General features: G+C 42.5%; 2 protein-coding genes and 1 long non-coding RNA gene across 7 annotated transcripts in view; 2 read left to right on the top strand and 1 right to left on the bottom strand.

Annotated features, from left to right (window-relative positions):
- Positions 1-2,879, top strand: tmed1a (transmembrane p24 trafficking protein 1a). Its single transcript, XM_056400430.1, has 4 exons — positions 1-208; positions 1,279-1,376; positions 1,672-1,858; positions 2,014-2,879. The coding sequence occupies exons 1-4, from the start codon at positions 8-10 to the stop codon at positions 2,230-2,232; spliced, it is 705 nt and encodes a 234-aa protein (XP_056256405.1). The 5' UTR covers positions 1-7; the 3' UTR covers positions 2,233-2,879.
- The window catches only part of dnm2a (dynamin 2a), a 27,912-nt gene continuing 8,217 nt past the window's right edge, over positions 2,282-21,976 (bottom strand). The window contains exons 5-21 of one of the 5 annotated variants that reach the window (XM_056400427.1): positions 21,714-21,812; positions 21,473-21,633; positions 21,222-21,364; positions 20,555-20,690; positions 20,362-20,429; positions 19,521-19,659; positions 17,491-17,577; positions 15,947-16,017; positions 14,630-14,681; positions 13,620-13,631; positions 11,003-11,113; positions 9,088-9,197; positions 8,839-8,950; positions 8,502-8,666; positions 7,510-7,733; positions 6,980-7,243; positions 2,282-3,289 (exon numbers count right to left, since the gene is read on the bottom strand). In XM_056400427.1, coding sequence (XP_056256402.1) covers positions 3,259-3,289; positions 6,980-7,243; positions 7,510-7,733; positions 8,502-8,666; positions 8,839-8,950; positions 9,088-9,197; positions 11,003-11,113; positions 13,620-13,631; positions 14,630-14,681; positions 15,947-16,017; positions 17,491-17,577; positions 19,521-19,659; positions 20,362-20,429; positions 20,555-20,690; positions 21,222-21,364; positions 21,473-21,633; positions 21,714-21,812 — 1,985 coding nt within the window. In that variant the 3' untranslated portion in view covers positions 2,282-3,258. Of the gene's footprint in view, positions 3,290-4,143; positions 6,652-6,979; positions 7,244-7,509; positions 7,734-8,501; positions 8,667-8,838; positions 8,951-9,087; positions 9,198-10,921; positions 11,114-13,619; positions 13,632-14,629; positions 14,682-15,946; positions 16,018-17,490; positions 17,578-18,721; positions 18,861-19,520; positions 19,660-20,361; positions 20,430-20,554; positions 20,691-21,221; positions 21,365-21,472; positions 21,634-21,713; positions 21,813-21,976 lie in introns of those variants that run through there. The other 4 variants (XM_056400429.1, XM_056400424.1, XM_056400426.1 and 1 more) reach the window with 4 other exon arrangements.
- On the top strand, positions 9,229-13,264 carry LOC130184495 (uncharacterized). The gene is made up of 3 exons (XR_008830015.1): positions 9,229-10,209; positions 10,712-10,915; positions 11,022-13,264. It is a non-coding gene; the product is annotated as an uncharacterized LOC130184495 (long non-coding RNA).

Below are 21,976 nucleotides of genomic sequence, written 5' to 3' on the forward strand. Positions count from 1 at the left end.
ATGGACTATGCACTGTGTCCGGAGGACGATGGATCAGGATGTGTCTGCACAGCTGTGTTTGCTGGCTTGTTTCATTCTGACTGTGGACTTGACTTTGGGTTTGGGGTCAAATCAAGACATGCAATTTACATTTCTGTTACCTGCTGGCAGCACTGAGTGCTTTTACCAAACCACCATGAGTAACGACAGCATGGAAGTTGAATACCAGGTGAATAAACATTTCTCTCTATCTTTCTCTCTTGTCTGTCTTGTACAGTGACAGTGTAATGTTGAGTCTGAAGTTTTGAAAAGCTTTATTAAAGTTTGTGAGTCATGTCTAACTGAAAAACAAGTGAACAGACTGTGGACTTTGTTCCTGCATGCAGAGAGATAAGGGCCTCCACTGCTGCTGTTGCTGAAGACGCCTGAGATAAGACTTAGAAAAACTCAAAAATGTCTGCTTCCACCCACATTGCAAAAACACGTTTTAAAAGTATTTAATATCCATTAGGGAACAAGCACAAATATGTATTTACATGATGATATTGTAAGTGCAAGAAAAAAAAAGGTGGCCAGCAAAATTGATTTCAAATAAATGTCATGCACAAAATACAAATACGCACTTTTTCAAACATACAGCTTCAAATTCAAAAGCACACTTGTCTTGAAGTCACTCATAATGTGTAACCGGCCTTGAGTGACTTTATAGTCATGACCTTTGCTTTGCTACCATCACACCATAGTCTGTGTAGGTGTAAAGTCACAGTCGAGTCGGAGAGGAGCCTGTAGGATCACTGGGGCATCGTCACCTGTGCAGGTGACACATGACGCTCCCAAGGCAGCTGCGCGGATGTGGAGGTCTGATTCTGTATCTCCCGCTGCTTCATGATGTGGAACTGCACTTTTAGACACAACATGCCGACACCAGGCCTATTGCAGCCACACACAAAAAAAGAACCAACAAAAACAAAAAAAACAAAAAAAAAACAAAGCTCCTCTTCTACTAGACTAGAAGACTAAGTGAGGGCAGTGGTGAAATAAATAATTTCTAGACTCAGACACCGAAACTGTTCCATTATTATCACCGTGTGAGCTAGGTTGCTGCTCAGTGCACTATCAGGGCTTTAATTTAAATTTCAGACAGCCATTTGCCCACATAGTCCGATTAAAGCTAGAGCTGCGAGCTGCACGTCTCGAATGAAAATGAGAAGATAACAGTAGATAGGAGAATTGAATTCTAGGTAAGCTGAATATTCTGCATGACTGACCTCTGTCCCCGTGTGTTAACCTCTCTCACAGGTGATAGCCGGGTCAGGCCTTGATGTCGGCTTTGCCCTCATCTCACCCAGCGGACACCGATTGGTCTCTGACTTCAGGAAATCTGACGGCATGCACATGTGGGTCACATAAATGCTTTTCAGCAACTGCCTCCTTTTGATGTGATGCTCAGACCCCGCCATACTCTTTGTTTGTATGGAAACCGATTAACCAGAAAGTGGAATCAGGCATTAAGGAAGTTCACATCCCTGTAGTGAAATAAGGGAGTTGATTTCAGATCTGTTGTGTACATGTATTTTCACCAAGATTTTGTAATTACACTCTATTATTCTGTCATATCTTAACAGTGAGTAGTTTGAACCATGATATTGTTGAAAGCAAGTGAAGTTTTTTTTTTTTTTTTTTTTCCCGCAGGGTGGATCCCACAGAGGATGGGGACTACCGGCTGTGTTTCGACAACAGCTTCAGTAAGCTGTCAGAGAAGATGGTGTTTTTTGAGGTGATCATTAACAGTCAGAGCAGCACAGGTAGAGGCAGAGAGGAGTGGGCAGACATGGCCGCCACAGAGAGCATGGCGGAGTACAAACTGGAGGACATCAGGGTGAGAGGGAAACACAAAGAGCTATTACATCTGCTGCAGCTATGATTTCCCTCCAAACAGCACTTGAATTATCTGAAGCCATTCTTTTTGATATCTCTCTCTCTCTCTCTCTCTTTCATCTCCTCCTCTCTGCTGTTCTTTTCTTCCTCCTCCAGGCCAGGATGGAGTTTGTGTACCAGCAACTGGAGAGGAGCCGCCAGGTCCAGACTGTGCTGCGGGCCTTTGAGGCGAGGGACCGCTACCTTCTGGAGGACAACCTGTGGCGGGTGTCCTTCTGGTCCTGCCTCAACCTGCTTGTCATGCTCACTGTGGCCGTCACACAGATCTACACCCTGCGGCGCCTCTTTGACGACACCAAGCGGACCCGCACATAGAGGCAACAGAACTGTTTGTTTAAGCTCCAGCCAACAGAGTGCAGAGAGTGTGTTTTGCACTAAACCCTCCACTAACATGAGCCCTGTGAGCTGAATTTAAAAGGATAGTTCACACTTTTGATTCATCATGCACTGGGAACTTTTTATTTGTAGGCACAAAGTGCTTGGTTGAATCTTTTATGAATTCCAGTTATACACACAGACACACACACACGATACCCTCAGCACTGATATTTGTTTATAGTGTCAGCTAGAAAACCGAAGCTGTTCTCACTGTAATGTTGTTTTATTGAATTTCACTTATTACATTTTACATTGTCATTTATGCTTTATCAAACCAGAAGCTATAGCAAAACCAAATAATATTAGAAACCTTGCCTCATACAGTAAAAAAGATTTTCTTTCTTTGGATGCAATTGCACTTTGTTGTTAAGAACATACATAACGCAATAGACAAGATTTATTGTGCATTCATATCACTACCACTCTTTTGTCTCACACTAGGCCTATTGAGGAACTTGCTGGGTCCGCTCAGCTTCCTGAGCCGTCGTTTACATTTTCTTTGTCATAAATCAAGCACTTGAATGGCATTTTTCTTTGTCATCACAGAACAGATGCTCCAATAATAAATTCTCATGTTGACCTGCTCCTGTCTCGGCTCTGTATCAGGTCATTTATCCCTGAAAGTTAACGCACACTGTATCTGAAAAAGCAGTCGTCAGTAGTCTTCTGGGGAACTTTGTGGTAAAGGAAATGGGAACTATCTGCATTGGATTCATGTGTTAAATTTAGAGCTAAGAACTACTGTATATAACATTCACTATAGGAAAAAATAACTTACTTTGGTTTTAAGTTTAATGCCTCAGTAATTAATAATGCACATCTCACTGTCAGTACTGAAGTGGGCCTGTAACAACATTGCTGGAGTTTTTTTGAGTGAACTTGAAATAAGATATGTAGTTCTGCTGTAGTCCTGCTGTTGTCGTGGATCGAAGTCATTTCGCGTCCACTGCAAGCCGGTCGAGGTCACCACTGGTTTCGGCGGGGGGGCGGGCGCCTGTTCAGGAACAATCAGCCAATGTTAATGTCTTAACCATGCACTCTGACAGGTAACGCTACAGGATCCAGTCATCAGAACAGCGAGGGCAATCGTAATGAGGCAGTCTCTGTTAGTGAGAGGGCTTAGAGCGACCATCCACAACTCTCACTGGATGGTTAGATGAGATACATAATTTATTAATGCAGTAAGTCAAAGGGAAATACATTTAAGATTGCCTTTTGCAACATTTTATACTGGGGGAGATTTGAGCCCGCACAGAACTTCTTATTAGATGTTTGGAAACATGGGATAAACCTTTTGTACACTGCCTGTAATATAAAATATTCAACCATCTTAGAAGTTGTTTCATTTTACTGCTGAACAAAATTGAATTAAAGCTGATATATTTTCACTTTGACATCAGAGGGTCTTTTCCTGTTGATCGGTGTCAAAAGTCACATTAAGTCCACTTTGATTCAATGCTGTGAAGGGAACGTGAAGACTTCCAAAGTGGGTGAGTTCTTTGCAGTGAAAATGTTGAATCAACCCACGGACAGCCACAAGTCTACTACTACTACGACAAGGTGTTCATTCTTAAGTTCATCATTTTACATATGTTGAAAATGCATGTGCTGAGCAACAGTAACCATTGTATAAGTATAAGCTATGCCTCTCTACAGCAGGCTGCCTGACAGTAGAGGGTTGCCATGGGAACAGGTAGTGGTTTATGTCAGTCTGTATTGGTTTTAGATGTAGAGAGAGAGAGGCGAGTGAGGAGAGGAAACCCAGGAGGGGCTCGACTTTATCAGGGGGAGGGGGAGAGACAGAGAAAGAGAGAGAGGATCACACAGGACACAAGGAGACACCAACCACCAGAGCCAGTCCCTTTATTGTACACAACACCTCTTTATTTACTCTCCTTTCTAAATTAGTTCATTTTGTTTATTCAAATCAATTAAATGCTACAGAGGCACTTGACAAGGGTTTGCAAAACAAAAGAAAAGAGATTTTTTCAGGTTGATTCCCAACCCCTTCCACCAGATCCAAACAGGGGAGGGAAAGAGGAAGGAGGCAGGGTACAACCTAATGAATTACAGGGCATTTACAGTTGGGGCTTCTCAAGGGCAGGCTGAAGTGACAGGTACAGGCGATTTGGCCAATAAGAACTTACATATTATCATCACATGAAATATTATATTTTGTGTGGAAGCTTTAATGTGAATTCTATTTAATACAAAGATTTAGATTCATTTTTTTCTGTCTGGCACTGTCACTGAAAGCCACACCTGTTGAGAAATGCAGGGAAAGAAAAAGCACATTCTGTCTCAAGAGTCTGTGGTTTGGGATTTTTGAATTTTCTACTTCTTTTGTCTTGTCATGTTGGCTCATTAAGTTTCTATCCTCTGTGGTGAGAAAGGGGAAAAGTCGAGACAGCTTCTCAAGACAGGATGTGCATTCATACACCACAACTCCCACCACCCGCTCACCATTTCTACTGATCAAACCAAAACTGGAAAACATCCAAGTAACCCAACGTCACTTCCCGCCTGACCAGTTTTCCCCTGAACACCTAAAAATATTCCAGAAAATTGGTTTTAAATGGTCAAAAGAGCAATCAAAAGATATTATCAAATAATCACAGCTGTGTATGTTCAGCCCCAAGTGCCCTCCCAACATACACCACATTTACACAGCTAATCCCTGTAGCAGAACCCCAATTAACAGTCCAGTAGAAGCTGGGGGGCATATAGTTATACAGAGGTGATACAACTGCAGCCAAAAACATTTAAAGAAATAACAAATGCCCAGGTTATAAATAATGCATCAGGAGATGACCAATCTCTTTTTCCCTACATCCAAAGCTAATGAAACGACAGTGTTAGTGCTTCCTTTAATCACACCTAAAGTTGGATTTTAACATGTTGGGCTTTGATTATAATTCCATGTTTTTGTTGTCACCCCTGCAATTAAATGAAATACAAGTGCTAATTCCCCGGTATAGGCCAGCTATATACAATGATATTTTTTAAAGGCATGGAAGCAGAACTGATAGCAATAATAAATGTCCTGGACAACTGAGCCCAGAAAGAGATGTGCCAACTCCTCAATGCTTAATACCATCTTTATTCTCTACATCACAGATCCGTCCTAATCTACACACCCCACTGCTTCGCTGAGTTTTATCCTCTCTGAGAGGAAAATGTACTGTGTGCTGTGTTCTATATGAATCAGCTAATCCAGGAATGAACAAAGTCTACCCGAAGGCTGAAGGCCTCATTGGGGTTCAACTGAGACTAAAGGGATTCAAATTCAAGGCTTTAACAACTCGGAATTAGTGGAGAGAAAGCTTCCCGCAAAGTGCAGACAGCCGTCAGTCTGTCTCTCTCTCCCTCTCCTGGGTTTTCGTGCAAAGTGTTCTGGTAACGGACTACAACATCCCTGTTATGAGTGGCTTGTTGTAAGGCTAGATGGGTAACAAGTGCTAGGATTATAATGTTCAATCTGGCTGACATCTTTCTTCATCTCATTGTGGAAGGATATTTTACAGAGGGGGGAACTGAAGCTACTCTCTCAGTCTCATACAACCCTGCCCTGTATCTTTTTATGCTTTGTTTTTTGCTGAGATTAGGATTTCATTTTTAAAGCTACATTTGTGACGGTCATTAAAAAGGACAAAGTCACTCAAATAAAATATCACAAGGGGGAAAAAATGTAATCGACACCACCAAAATAACAACAGTGATAATAAGCTATTGTTTTTCAGTATGAAATCAGTTAGGAAATGAAAACCAAGTAAAACATTATCAACAGGTTAAGTGTGTATATTACACAGTGATGTACACATGGGCATCTGGGCCAATCTAAAAAGGTGGAGGGAGGGGAGAGGAAAGCCAGCCTGTAACAGTTATTAAGTTATTTAATGGGCTTCTGGCAAGAACTTGTCAGAGGAAATAAACCAGTTATTACAATTAAGAAAAAAAGCTCTTGGACTGAATTCGATACATCGTCTCCTACTGATAGAAGCTAATGCACCCTCTGATCAGCTGGGTTTTTATTTTGTATTACACATTTCCACAGCAGTCAAATGTAATATTCAAGTGGTTAAGGGCTTTCTTTCATTTATGTGCACTGATAAAGAGGGTATTAGCAGCTTATTAACATTGCTTGAATAGACATTAATACAGCTGAACGGTGCACATTATGCACCGCTATCAGTCAGCCCCTCCCCTCAAGCCCCCGCCCTACAGTGTGCAGATACACACACCCACACAAAAACACACACACATTGGTGGGCTTTGCCACAGGTCTAGTCTAGCAGGGAGGGCTCAGCAGGGCGGATAATGGTGGGCCGGTGAGAAGGAGCGCCGGGGGGTCTTCGGCTGCAACGGGGAGAGAAGATATAGAACAAGGAGTGAGACGTACTCACAAAGAGAAACTAAAACAACCCGACAGAGGGAAAATAGGGAAGGTGAGGACAGAGGGAGAGTGGCAGACAGAGAACTAAGAGTAAAAGGACAATGAATGCAAAGAAATGATACTGAATGTAGAGATAGGAGAACTGGTGAGTGTGAGAAATAAAAAACGATGCCTGTGACTCTTCAAAGACAGGGGATGATGAGATGTTAGTGACAAAACGTTACTAATGCAATAAAACTACGGTAAAAACACATAAAACAATGGTTATCACATCATAAAAGGAAGTCATACCTGGGTACACCGGGTGGGACACGGGCTGGCCGGGAGGGGATCTGTGGGGGTGCACTGAAGGGATCCTGGCTGCTGTTGTAGGCGTTGATGGTTTGGCCTGGGCGAGAGGGGATTGGTGGTGCACCAAAGGCGGGAGAAGGGTTGAGCGGAACTCCAAAGGCGGGGGAAGGGTTCATGGGTGGTCCTGGTGTTGCGCCCCGAACAGTAGGCGGACGGCTGGGAGGCGGGCCTGTTGACGGAGGCGGCCTACGCTGAGGGGTTGGGCTGAGAGGAGAATATGCAAAAATGAAACTGACATTGTGACAATCACAGAAAAGGTCTCATTTATTCTCATTTTATCTGTGCCCACTCTGGGAAAACTCAGGAGTTGTTTGTTGCTCTTTTTTTTTTTTTTTTTAAATTCAGGTAGGCACACTACTACTAGGTGAAAAATATGTCTATTTCTCACTGTTTTTAATTGCATATGAAAAATCTGCTCACTGTCTGAAATTGGATATGTCTTTTTATTCAGTATTTTTCAGCCCTCTCACCTGGCTTCTTGGATCCAGGTGTCATTTACGGGCGGGGGTACAGGGGTGGAGATGGTGTTGGCGCTGATGTCGCCTATAATGTGCAGCGCCTCCTTGAGTGCATGATACATGCGCAACATTTCGTCTCTACGCTGGGCCTGGTCAGCTGACTCCTCCATGAGGCTGTTCTGATCCCCAGATGAGTAGAGGTAGGCCAGCAGCTCTGAGTGGATGAAATCCTTCGCCTGAATGGAAGTTTAGATTATTAAAAATAAAAAGGTGGTGGCAATTTACTTCAATTAACACAGAGAATTTTTAGACGTGGAGCAGCACTAGCCAGAAATGAAATGATCACGAGCTAGAGATGGAGGGGTGGGGGTAGTTTATAGATTGGAGAGACAATCGAGGAAATATAGGTTGAGACAGTGTGTGTGTGCGTGTGTGTGCTCGGTGCGTGTGTAGCTGCAAGACTTCAAGTGAGCTCACTGGAATAATAAAACATAATAAATGGACAGTGGCCAAAGCTCTGTGAGCATGCATCATAAACTCTGTTAATTAGTGTCTTCAAGTTTATGACCTTGTGTTAACATGAAATATACGACCGACACCGCTACAAAAATGTACAGGAAAACTAAACACTATTCTTCACAGCTCTATGGTGCAATGACATTTAGACTTAATTACAGAGCAGTTCATTTGAGCTTAGTTCAGTCCACTGGTTTATCAGGTACGCTGAGTGTATTTCTGAGTAATACAGGAATGTAGGGTGCTACATTTGCTGGAACAATCAGCTCCGTGAAGTATTACAATATTAACTCTTTCGGTCAAGCAAAGCACTACAAAATTGGGATGTTCACATTTTCAGTGTCAAGGTAGAGATCCAGCAGTCAGCAGAGCACACAGGCTTACACCGTGTTAAGGTAATGGACTCAGATGAACTCTTTCACTTTAAGTCTGTTTCAGAACCCGCAGACACTCTGTTAATGGCTTGTGTCTCGTTGCTACGGACTCACACTGTTGATCATGAGATGCATGATGGTCTTGGGCACAAGGTCTCTGATGGATTTGTTGATGATGCCGATGTACGAATCCACCAAGTTGCGGATGGTTTCCACCTGACGCTCCAACTGGGGGTCCATAGAGAATGTATCTGCAGGAGCAGCCTCTTCATTCTCTGTCTGATGACAATGACACACACAGGCATCAAAAATGAAGCATAAATATACTCATACATACATCTTTGTAGTTGTTCTGTCACCGAAGCGTGAAGAGAGAAAGACGGAGGTGCAATTAATGAGGCAATATTAACCAATTCATGGCTTTTAATGAAACAAAGTAGCACCCACATACCTGGTCCTTCTCCGGATAAACCCCTGCCCTGAGGAAGGATGCTTTCCAGCTGTCCACATCCTCTTGAGAATCACACGCCAGTTCTATTTGGCGAAGGTCCTTGTACACGTTCCTGCAAAGATAAACAACAGAGAACACAAACGCGTGTGAGTGTGTAGGCTAACCCAGTAGACAAGGATATTCATGCACAAAAAAGCAGAAAGATAAGGTCGATGTGCATTCAGACTGGTTGAAAAACATAACTCTGACCTTTGTTCTGTGTTAAAGATTGCAAAGATGTGCTTTGTGGACATAAATCCTTTCTCCACATCTCTAATCTTCAGGTTATCCAAAGGCAGCATATACTTCTTTTCTTTTTCCTATCAAGAGACACACAGAAGAAATGTTTATTTACAGCTGACACATAAAAAAAAAAAAAACCCACTGAAACCTGTAACATGTAGCGAAGCTTTATCTTCGCAGAGTGAGTTTATATTATAGTAATGGAAAAGAAAACAGAGGACAGCAGTTTTGACACTTCTCCACCAATGAGTAGATACAATGGAATTCATTTCCTCTGTGTGGACGACCACCAAGCTGGTGAGATGGAGAAATATATGATGACGGAGAGGAGGAGGAGGAGGAGAGGAAGAAGAGGAGGAGCATGAGGGTTGTCTGGGGGGGATGGGGTGCCAGCTTTCACTGTTAAGCAGAGACATCTGGAAGCATTTATGTCCGCACTAACACAGAGCGGCGCAGGCCCAACAGTTACATCACTCACAGTTCCACACAATCCCCTGCCCCCCACCACATGCGCACGCACACACGCACACACGCACGCACGCACGCACGCACACACACACACAGGGCCAAATACTTAACGGCACGTGCAAAGACAAACAAACATACATGAGCCTGAACGAACTGAAGAAACACGTATCATGAGATTTGGGTGTGTGCATAAACACGCACTCATATAGACACAGACAACCACTAAAAGATACAAGAAGACTCATGTGGACAAGCGCCTACACACATGCACTCTCGCACACACACACACACACGCACACACACGCACAATATCACACCCCCCCTCTGGCCCCCGTAACCCAGTACGATTTCCTGCAAATTCCAAAGTCAGATCCCGGCTGGAACATTTCAGCCCGCCTGCCACGTCAGTTTGCCTCCACCATCCTCCCTCTCTCGTTCTTTCTTTCTCTTTGCTTTTTCCGACCGCTGTAAAAATTTACCATTTCCAGTTAGCGTTTGGGCGCACTGAGGCCACTGGACTGGAGTTCATCTTTGGCAGTGGTTTGTAGTGCTATCTTTTAGTGGTCTTTTTATTTCGCAGAGGAATGGCTCTCATTGAGGCCTTGGGAAGAAGATCAAGCGGTGAGTAAGGACATTACAATGCTATTAATGCTTTTTATGCAGTTATCATCATCGGAGGTAAATGTTCAATTTAGTTAAATCAGTCTTTAGAATTTTGCCTAAAATGAAATTATCAGTGAAACCGGATCATTTGATTTTAGATCACGTAAACTTTATCCATCACTGCATGTCTTTTGTACTGAATGTTACTCTCCATGTCCTGGAATAGAACCATTAAAAAGTCTATAATAAAAACAAGCAGCTAAGTTTGCTGATTATACTGTAGTTGTTTAGTAAAGGGGGAATACAGTTCAACCATGTCTAGATTTAATTACCTGAATGATTTGAAAGTAATCTCATAAAGGTTATATTTTTATATGTTTAATAAGATAAAATGTATTGCAGTTTTAACAGCATTTGCCGTAATTTAGCAGCCGTTTCCATGTACATGGCTTTTTTCATATGTGCAGTTGTTTCACTGAGGTAATGTTTGCTCTCTCTGTCCTCTGTACTACTGTCCTAGGGTAGCGACCTGCAGCTGCAATGACCTCAGGGTCCTTCCTCCTATCTGAGTCCTAACCCCCCCGCCTGCCCAGTGTTCAGACTACCTGTTCATCAGGCTACAGCTGAACAGTAGTCTGCACATTGGTTAGGCTGGGCTGGGACGCACACACCTCAAAACTACAGTGGCTGATGGCACCAAATCTCCACAGCAGTGCCAAAGACAGTATGTTCATCTTTATGCATTCCTGTGGTGCTGTGTCATCTATCTTAGTCCAGTGAAATGCAGCATTGGAACAGAAACTCGTCTCACCTCCTCATCTTTGTACCAGGACAGGGACTCAGCAGTCAGGACAAACCAGTACTCCTTGGAGCCTCCCTTCATGATGCTGATGTTGATGGTTAGCCAGCCTTTCCTAATCACCTGCACAGGGGGGAGACCGTGTGGAAGAAAGAGAAGGGTGGTAGGGAGAGAGGGGTACCAGGAGGATGGAGGAAAACAGCTTTATCAATCAGGTTTACGCACTGGTGACATGAGGGCCCCATTAAGTGTTGCACCATTAATACTGCGGTGTGACTGACACTAATTAAATCTTACCTGCTTACCTGCTAGGTCACTTTGAATTTGGTTGTTTTTCTTTTATCCTTTTTATCTTAAGATTAAACATTTTTACATCTCAGTCAAACATTACTTAAAAATGCACTACAACACAGAAGCATGGATTAACGGTGAAACTTAATGAGTAAAAAGCACGGAGTGACCATAGAACAGTCATACAAGTACACATTATGTGTGTTAAATTGCTAAATGTGTGCAGAAGCATCAGAAGGTTTCATTGAAAACACTGAAGATTCTTTTTCACTAAACAGAAAAGAATCTTAAAACCAACAAACAGGACCAGATGGTGTCCAGACCATGCAAGCCCCAACAGAGTCTGAGACAAAGGTCGGCGGTGGTATCTTAGTGTCAGTGGGTCAGTAAAAGCTAACCTATGTTAGCGGAGTTATTAAGTTAAACATACTCGGGTATACACGAGAGGGGTTAAATACCTGGATGAGTAAAAGATGGGGAGAAGTGACTGTTAAAGACAGGAGTAAAGGAGGAGAAAAGAAGTGCAATCAAAGAGATTAAATGCGGAGTCTAGTAGTCTGATAGAGTTAGCAGGGTTCATGGAGGGACAGAAAACTACACAGCAAAGTGAGAATTTGAAGTGGAGAGTTGGAGAGGGAGGAAATACATCAGTCTGAGGCCGGGTTGAGTGAATCACTCTAAAGAAAATAAGCCATGCATTTTAGAGGAGCCCTATTCACAACTGTCTCTCCATTTTTTTTTTTCCCTCCGAATAGACGCTCAGGCATTTCAAGTACAATAGGAGGAACTATCTGTGAGAAGTGTGCTCTTGTGCTAATGAAAGCTAAGTAAAAATGTCAATTTCAAAGCCTGCTTTAGACCTCTCTTGTGAACTCCCTCTCCATCCAGCAGAGGACTGGAGTGAGTTATGGAGGAAAAAAAAAGGTTCATTAGTTCAAAAGAGCCAACATAAACATGGGAGAGGAGGCAAGCACATAGAAGCTAAATTGGTAGTTTGCCTTGGCGAGGAAATAACTTAAAAGTTTTCAGAAACAAGGAGTTTCAAATCCCCTGTATTCAAGTCAGTTGGAATTATTATAACCAAGTTGACATTAAGAAAGAGGAAATGACATGAGTTTTACAGATTAGATGCTTATGTGATGCTTTTTCTTTCACTGCCAGTGTAAGACAACTGTGATATAATGTTCGACCCGTTTCTGTAAATGTAAGTGATGCTGTGGTTAATTAAAAAATTGTTAGATTACATCTGAGCTTAACTCCATGGTTTCAAATGGTTGAAATGAAAATGATCAGAATGAAATGTGTCAATTTAACTTTGCCTTGATAGTCAGTGACTTACAATTAAAATAAATGACACTAACAAAGAATTTTGATTTAAACAATGAAATATATCCCAAAGCCATGGACCAGTCACCATATTAAATGATAAGAAATTTTGATCAGCTCTGAGTACAAGAATATCAATTAGAGACTTGGAGACAGTGATTTTTTTTGTAACAAACAGAAGTTGGATATGAACTTAGTACTTGGTAAGAAAAGTATTTCAACATGCATTTAATCTAAAGAGAAAAAACAAACACTACAAATTAAAAGAAAAATTTAAGGAATCATAGAAATAATGCGTTTTGTGTGTTTTTTTGATTTGATCGCTCCCCACTCCCTCCCCATTTTCTCCCCAGTGACATTTAGGATGATTCTCACAAGGCAAACTTTCGAAGCACCATGCATGAGGCAGCAGCAGAGGTATAAAACCAGAGACAAGTCAGAACTGATGCCGTCCACAGTCGGTGGTGGGTGGAAGATTTGCCTGTATCTCTCTGTGGTTTTCTCATGGTGAACAAATAGCAATTCTACAAAAGAATCTTTTGTGTGGATAAAATTATTTATATGTCATTTTACATATTTTGTGGAGTAAAAAAAGTAAAATGTTAGTAGCAACACAGATGTACAATTAAAGACAATTACTGTCGTATTAAAATGAAACCAAGGATTACGAGACCAAATGTGCCAGGTGTTACTGTGAAGACAGTCCAAATTACTGGTAACTGCTTGCTAGAATTGTAACTGATATCACTTTGATCAGTCTGGAGACTCTACCTTCTCCTCGTGGGCCTCTCCCAGTGCGCCAAGCTGCAGGGGGGTAGAAGATCTTATTATGGTGAAGGATATCGACTCCTTTACTTGCAGGAGTCAAATGTTTATCCTGTTTACTCACAGCAGTCTTTCTTTTCCACCCTAACCATATTGGCTGACCTGTGTGTGATGGCCTCAGTTCTTCTGCATGGCCTACCACTGCTGCCCCCTGGCAGGGTGTGGTTTAAATCTGTGGGGTACTTACCAGAATCTCACCCTGCAGTAATAGGAAGGGTAGGGGGGAATTAAAGCAAAGGGGGGCAGTATAAAATCATAGCCAACAGAAATGAGAAAGCAAGCAAGCAAAGATGAGGGACAGATGAGAAGTAGGAGGAGGGGGACAGGGACAGGGTGACAGGTGGAAGGTTGGAAGGAAAGAACAGGTTGGAAAAAAAGGGGGCGAAATTGTGAGAATGAAAGGTTTGAGGGAGGAAAAACAGTAGGAAACAGGAAATCCATGAGACAACCAGAGAAAAACAGATGAAGAGCAGCAGAAAAGAGAAAGACAAAGACAAAGAGAGGTAGAGAGGGAGGGAGAGAGACAGACAGACAGAGCAAGAGAGTTACATGCAATTAGAATTACTTCAAGTATACCACAATTTGGTTATGTCATATTTGTAGCTCAGTCGATAGGTGCGATGTCCATGCACATTCTGAATTTCAATACAAAAGATGCTTGTGAGTTAATGGGTAGGCAACAAAACAATCAACAAAACTCTGTGATTAATTGTTGCTTTGCCGTAGAACAACATGCCTGGGTCACATGCAAACAGCAATTAATAACAGCCATGGAAACAAACGCTCGTTTCAGAGAAGCAGGGAAGCAGGGTCTTCTTTAAGTTCACTAAGGTAACTCTCCCCTCACTGAGACTGCAATCTCGAAAAAGCCGATTAGCAGTATTATAATCGTTTTTCAAGATCTAACAAATGCACAATGAAATTCAACAAACTTTGTTTAAATGTGAGTCTGGATAAAACAGAGAAGGAGAAATACCATCTTCACAACATTGCCTGGGTAAAATCAGAAGTCAAAATAATGTACAGGGGATTTGTTATTATATTGTTAACCATTAGATAGGTCGGGATAGATTAAAGGCTGTGGGCTAAATAATTGCCGGAGTCAGTTTTATTCACATGGTTGATTAATAGGCAAGTTAAGGGAGGCATCGGTCAGGGGAGATTAAATCTGGGATTGAGCTGAGTGATGAAACGTACCTGGTTGGGTATGGCCCTCTTTTTGTTAGCAGCAGTGTTCCTCTGCTGGGCGCTGTCATCACACAGAGATGGACAGAAAAGATAATAAATATTGATAACACCACACCAAAACAACCTGTTTGAAAAATTCACACTTAATATTCATGTGGCACTTACGTCTCAATAATATTCTGATTATTTTCAACATGTTTTGACAGGCTTTAGTCTTTTATGTAAATCACCTGTCTGATTTAAACAAGTGCAAATTCAAGGTTTTGCATGCTATAATTGTTATTATTATATTACTGTATTACTACACACGTAGAGTGAAGGTGAAGAGGTGAGAGTGAATCTTGATAATAAAAGCTTACTCTCACAAACATACTGTGCACACAACCCTATATCGTTTCTGTCAGCCCACCTGTTGTTGCCGTACCCTGGGGGGCTACCATCATCCAGCCTTCTGTAGTCAAGACTGAAAGTGATGTCATGAGAACCGTTACCTCCGACACATTACAGCAATCCACTTGCCATGCAGAGGCTCGGCATAAACCCTCACACACGCACACACGGCGGTTTGCGTTGTTACTTAGTCAATGGGACGACCCACACACTATAACCGCTACACTAGGAACTACGTGAATTCAACCACGAACTCTAAACCACTTAGAGATATAGCACAAAAAACCCCCCCAAAAAACAGTGAGTGCATTGCAGTGTGCAAATGAATTTCCACCAGCAGCTACTAGTAAATGCAGCGACACATTAGCACCGTGGATCTTGTGGTGTGTGAGCTGGTTACTTTCCACTGGTACAGTAAACATTCTTTCTAGTGGCAACCGGACAGCCTGTAGTAGACGGGAAGTTTATCAGTTTATCTATCGAGCAATCAGCCATGCTTGATTGACTTTGTTTGCAGGGGGAAGTGATATTGCTGCATGCATGGGGGGAGAGGTAGAGGTATTGTAGTGCCCAATTCCCCTACAGGGAGATGCTCATGCTCTGATGTGGCTGGATCACTAACTGGCATGCTACATCACACTGATGCACCTCAGCTTACATGTGGCTAATTATAAGCAACACTTTGATTCATTGGCAGTGAAGTGGCGGGGGTTCTGTCAAGTTTCTGAAACAGCATCTGGGTTCCACATGTACTGATGGCCGAGAGTTACAGGATTACCAAGCCTTTCTTTTGTAAAATCTACAGAATCACAAGTGCACCTCAGACAACAGGCAACATGTTGTTAATCAGGAACACAATGCCTGTGCCGAGACTGGGGTTGCCAGCAACAAGCTGTAAGTTGGCCTAGAAAAGGTGAGGAGAGGAGGGGTACATACTTAGCAAAGCCTATGAAGTCCTCATGGTTGGTGTTGATGTAGGACAGCTCAATGTCAATCAGCAGCAGAACCTTAATTAGAGGCAGAAAATCATGATTAGGATGGAGAGGTCTCAATTAAACACCGCTTACAGTCAGTCTCACTTCTGATATTTCACACTTGTGAAACGAAAGTAACCATGACAGATAACGTCAAAAATCATATTTAAAAATAGCTGGACTAATTACTTTCCACTATCTTCTATATCATCAGCGCTGCAAATTGCAACTGTGGTGGAGCTGAGAGTACGTTTTTACTCAAGTTTCAGTTCATTTAACCTGCTTCACTTCCTGCCTGGTAGAGCAGTTACCAAACCTAACACTCTCATTAGTCTTGGTTTGTGTGGAGTAAATGCTTCTCCACCCCAACGAGAGTGAGGTTCTGAAATGAATACATAACACATTTTGGAAGATGATTAATTCCTCTTCTTGTCATGTCTTGAAGTCATTGAGTGACCTTAATTCTATAGCTGCAAACTGCTGTTCTGTCATTTACTGTATCTATAAGAGGATTTTGCGGTGTTGATGGTGTTGCTGACATTGTCAAGTTATCCAGAAACAAACTGAGTAAATCATAGAATAACTATTTTCCTATCGTGACCCAGAATTATGCTTAGCTGTGATGTTGACACAGAACAGGCCGATAACAATCTGTTCAAAACAACTTCTTTTGTTTCAACTCATCTTATCATATTATGCAGAACTGAGCCCTCATTATCAACTTTTTCAATAACATATAAGGCTTTATTTAATTTTCTCAAGCTTGCAGACTTTTAGGAAGTTTCGAGATCTACAAAAAATCTTGATGATAAATACAATAGGAAGCAAAAGCAAGAAATAAAGGCTTATCAATACATGACATGATGCTGTAAAATTAAACAAAAGTTCATCCAATAATATATTTTACAGCTTATAATGTACAATTTATGCTTGATTTGTGGGCTAAACAGTCCGCAAACATTCACACAAATGAAGAAAATATTTAATATTTTGTTTATGCTCTGCTGGTAAGCTAGCGTGCTGAAATGATACCATTACTGGTAAAGAATTGCAAGAGGACTGTCCAGCTCTGTCCAGCAATGGCTTTATGAGGTTTTACCGTTCTCCATTTCATAAATGCTAAAGCTTATCTGATGCTTGGAAGGATCACACCATGCACATGTTTTTTGTCCTAATGTTGCAGATGGAGGATCAGCATATGAGACTGACAATCCCAGATGACACATTATTAAATATCAACGATAGATGTTCAGGTGACAGTTGCCAACTTCACCTAATGTTGCATCTTGTCATATTCTCCTTCCCCACTTGAACGATAACTTGGGAGGGCGAGCTCTATCCCGTCATCGTCTCCACATCATATAGGAGTGGAGCTACATATGAATTGAAGACAGTAGCTCCTACTTATTTTCTCTGCATATGAAAAACATTAACATGAAAGGTTGACCTGAGTTCACTCAGCGTGCAGAGCCACTGGTCTTTTTAATCAACATCCTAGCAACTCACTTGGTCCTTGGTCTTCCCTTCTCTTTCTCTGACATGGGTGGTGACAATCCTCTCAGTTTCCTCTCTCAGTCTGGGGTAAGAATTGAGCTGAAAAGCAACACAACACACAGCTGCAGCACTGAACGCAGAAACGCACACACACTTACATATGAGCTTGAGCTTAGTAAGACTTACCAATAAGTATCAGAGAGAAACAGGTGTAAGAAGTGAGAATAAGTAAAGGACAAAGAAAAGGGAAAGAGATAGTCAAGTGACATTTCAGTGTCACACATAACAACTACAAACCAGCACACACACACATCACACTTTAAATACACAGTGATTGTTCTACAAGGGAGTAAGCCATTTACCATCAGCTAGGGATGACTTCATTGTTTTTAGAACATCAAAAGAGGAACTGATTATACTTTAAATAAACTGAGGAATGACTAACTTTGAAGAAATGTCAAAACATTTTCAACTGTCATCTGTAGCTGATGGTAGAGCTTTGGTAGTATTTCAGATTAGTGAAGACTGGATGAGGGAAGGGAAAAGTGACAGAATGAGGTGAGTCAGAGGTAAACCTGAGAGACAAAGGGGAAGAATGGCTGGAATACGGAGTCGATGTTGAATCATTTCATGGTGTGCAGTGCTTTTCTCTGTCCACAAGATGGCAGTGGAGCACCGTTGCTATGGAAACACTTCATTCAAGCAGCTACTGCATCCACAGAGCCAACTAGTAGTTCTATAAGTATCATCTCACCCGCCCATCACATCACTCCCTTTCCGTCCGGTTAATAAGATAAGTGAATGTGAGTCTGCCGTGTGGGTCAGTGAGGGAGTGTAGCCGGGCCCAGCTCCGCTGAGACTGACAGACCAGGCGGGGTTTTGGGCGAGGATAGAGGGAGGATGCATTGTGGAGGTGGGAAAAAACAAAAACTTTAATGAGCTGATTCTGGGGTCAAATGGGGGCTGGCTGGTGGAAATTTTAAGTTGTGCTTAAAATTTCAGATGTGATTTCTAAGTTGATGCTCAATTTGAATGGTATGGAGACTTCCAGAAGTGGGGAGGGAGTAGGGATGGGACAATACACACATTTGAGTCACTGGCGATGGATGGTGTAGTGACAATGGGGACTGGGGCTGATTTCACTGGGGTGACCATTGTATTGGGATGACAGATACATATTTAGAGAGAAAAGGAAGCCCTTATCCTTTCATGCTATCATCCCAACAGGTGTGTCCCTGGTTACCTTAACAGCACACTTCATGACGAGTGCGGTGAGTTCGCACACCACAAGGTCCACACATTTGAGGCTGGGCTCTTTGAGTTTGAGGATCTGCTTTTTGACTATCGCCTCGAAAGCCAGGTCAGGGGTGAAGAGCCCTGTTCTGAAGGGTCATGGGGTCAGATTGCATTTGGTTGTGGTTGCAGAGAGAGGAGGAGACAGACATTAAGAAAAGAAGAGAAAGAGGACAGGCAGGAAGGAGAAAGAGAAGAAATAAAAAAGAGAAAAAGTCCTTGTTCAGTTAGTCATTTATAGTTGCTGACAGCAAAATCAAGCAGTGGGGAGGGACAAGCCACAGGTTTTTCACATCCTCATCCCTGACTTGCCAGTTCCTCTAAAGCTAGGTCAATATGGTAGAAACTGAAGTCACCTCCAACTCGAGGCCAAATTACATTTTACAGCTCCTGTTTTACTGGCTGTGTGTACTGAGCTGTGAGACCTGCAGCTTGTCCAGGAGAGACCAGAGATGCTCAGACAAGTCGAGTCCCCGAAACATCTCATATCCACGACGACACGCCACCTGTCACAACACTCCACAACACGACAGCGCTGCCTGCACACAGGGCACACGGGGCTGGGATGGGCTGAGGGCGAACCGCACAGACTTTTCTCTTTCTTTAAATGAAAGAACTAAACTGATGAGTAGAGATGTTAATGGGAACCTGGCAGCTAATACTCTGTGTCAGAATACCCTCTGCCACACCCATGGTTGCCCCTGCCCTATGTCTCGGCTGGGTCGGGAGATGCTGGACACCTGCAGTACCTTGTTGGTGCACTGCCTGACTGTGTTGATGAGCTCCTGAATGACCAGATCGATACATTTGAGACAGGGCGTTTTCAGCTTAACGATCTGCTTTTTCACGATGGCCTCAAACGCCAGGTCTGGAGTGAACAGCCCCGTTCTGAGGATTCACAGAGAGACAGAGGCACAGTGGCAGACAGATGGGACAGTTAACACACATGTAGGCAAAAAAAACAAAACAAAAACAAAAACAGATGAATAGACGATGATTGGGTTCACAAAACGACAAACTGGTGACTGAAGAGATTTGAGGTTATGGACAAAGGGAAAGAAACAGATAATCAACACACTGACGGCCACAATATGGGGATTAAAGATAAAGCGCCAGAGATGGCCAGGTGTAAATGTAATTAAGCACAGAGCCACAAAGGCGATATGACAGACAGAGGAGTATCAATGAGGAACACACAAGAACAAAAACCCAGTGGACAAAGATACATGTAACACAAAACCTCGTAATAATTGAATGCTTGAGCAGACAGAAACAGAAAAGGAGTGGGTGGTGTTGCAGTGAGGAGATAAGGGGATCGGAAGAACAATGATGGGAAGTAGCAGAGAGAAAAATATTGACATACAGCAGAAAACACTTTGTGAATACACCACACTGAACTGATACTTTTAATTTGTGATTGTAAGGCTCGATTATAAATACTTGAATTATAGTAGAATAAAAGCTTTGATGGAGGGAGAAAGGCAAAGCATGCTGGTATCTCATGTAAAGACTGAATACAGAGGTCCACTGAGCTCTGTGGGTGTCTGTTTTTGGAAGTCGGGTAGGTTTTTCCGTCTCCACTGCACTTGCCTGACACCATGGACGTTCTTGATCGCGTGACTGATTTCTCGCCTTAGCTCCTTCTCATCAAACACAATCTGGGTGACAGGGGGAAAAAATGCATATTATAATTGACGATGATAACAGATCTAGCAACTGTTTAATCTTTGGGAATACTCCTACAGCCAAAACACTTTATCACTGGTCTTCATGACACACTAACCTTGACCAGTTCAAAGGGGAAGCGTTCATGGAAGAGGCGGTTGATCTTGGCGCCACCTGAAAGCTCGTTGGTGTCCACCTGGTCCCCGGAGCCCTCAATGCACTTCTCAAAGTCCACACCAAACTGCTGCACCATCCTGATAAGAATGAAGCACAAAAGACACGACAGCCAGTGTGAATAATCTCCTTGCAGCTACAGCAAGAGCTATCCTGGAAAACGACAGTGATGCTACAGCATCAGTAAAATGTTTATTTCAAGTCATCGCATGATAGTTACTGATCTTATCTTGGCGGTTTTCCCTTTACTCTGAAACACAATGAGTGATATGTGAGAAGTTTCACCTCAGTTAACCTCAATACGACAACGCATTTAAGCTTCATTAGTAACTAAAAGCAAAGCCATTAATGTTAATATTACCTTTACACAAATGAATGAATACTATTACTTTAAGGAAAGTGATATACTTCACAGTCAACAGCATAAAATCATTAAACAATATTCTATACTGCTAAGACTGAGAATCCTAACTTGCAAATCTCAGACACAGTTTCCCTGTGCATTGGGCATCCAGTATATCTGTCACATGTGCGTCAACCACCAACTATCAACTGTAAATACTATATGTATGCTGCATCTTTTATGAGGAGGGATTTTCAGATACACTCACTGTAACAAAGCCTTGGTCTTGCGTGTCGGGTCATCTGGACGGAAGTTCTTGTACTCCTCCACCTCCTTCTCCAGGGAGAGAAGCTGACTCTGCAGCTTACTGCGCAGACCAGGCAGGGTGTCTCTAATGTGGTTGGTCAATTGCTAAAGACAGACAAAGGACTGTTAATGACATGGCGGGGGGGGGGGGGGGGGGGGGGGGTTATATTTTACAATTGAAAATTAAACAAAAATAGAGAGGTGATAGCAGACCTGGTTGAGTGTCTTTTGTAGATGTGGCGTGCCCATACGCTCTGCCATATGTCTGTAGGCAGGGTGGGACAGGAAGAACTTCCTCTCTGCAGCCAATGCAGCACGAATGTCCTTCTTCCCATCAATGTCTTTCTGACTGCGGTTCACCACACCGATGTAGCCTGCACACAGAGACACAGTCACTCAGCGGTAAAGCCTGTAAGTGCGTTTCTGTGTGGGTGGGTGTGTGTGTGATCCTCACCTCTACGTAGTGGCAACAGTTTATTTTCAAGGATGTCCTTCGCATCCGTTCCTTCATCCATCAGGTCCAGTTTTGTTATAACACCAATGGTACGCATACCTGCATAAAATTATAAACAGTAACTACATCACTTCAAACACCTCTCATCATCTTTTGTTTCCTACTACATGTATTACAGAAGAATACAGACAGAGAGGACAGCTAAAGAGATTCAGCATTGAATCTGCTCTCTGACCCACGAACTACTAGAAAGCTGCACAGGT

This window comes from Seriola aureovittata, chromosome 17, assembly GCF_021018895.1.
Source record: "Seriola aureovittata isolate HTS-2021-v1 ecotype China chromosome 17, ASM2101889v1, whole genome shotgun sequence".
Classification (NCBI taxonomy): domain Eukaryota; kingdom Metazoa; phylum Chordata; class Actinopteri; order Carangiformes; family Carangidae; genus Seriola; species Seriola aureovittata.

Bases quoted from the DNA above. Each gene is read 5' to 3' on its own strand.
- tmed1a (XM_056400430.1), top strand. From the start codon at position 8: ATGCACTGTGTCCGGAGGACGATGGATCAGGATGTGTCTGCACAGCTG. The intron at 1,377-1,671 runs GTGGGTCACATA...TTTTTCCCGCAG, and splicing joins AAATCTGACGGCATGCACAT to GGTGGATCCCACAGAGGATG. The intron at 1,859-2,013 runs GTGAGAGGGAAA...TTCCTCCTCCAG, and splicing joins ACAAACTGGAGGACATCAGG to GCCAGGATGGAGTTTGTGTA.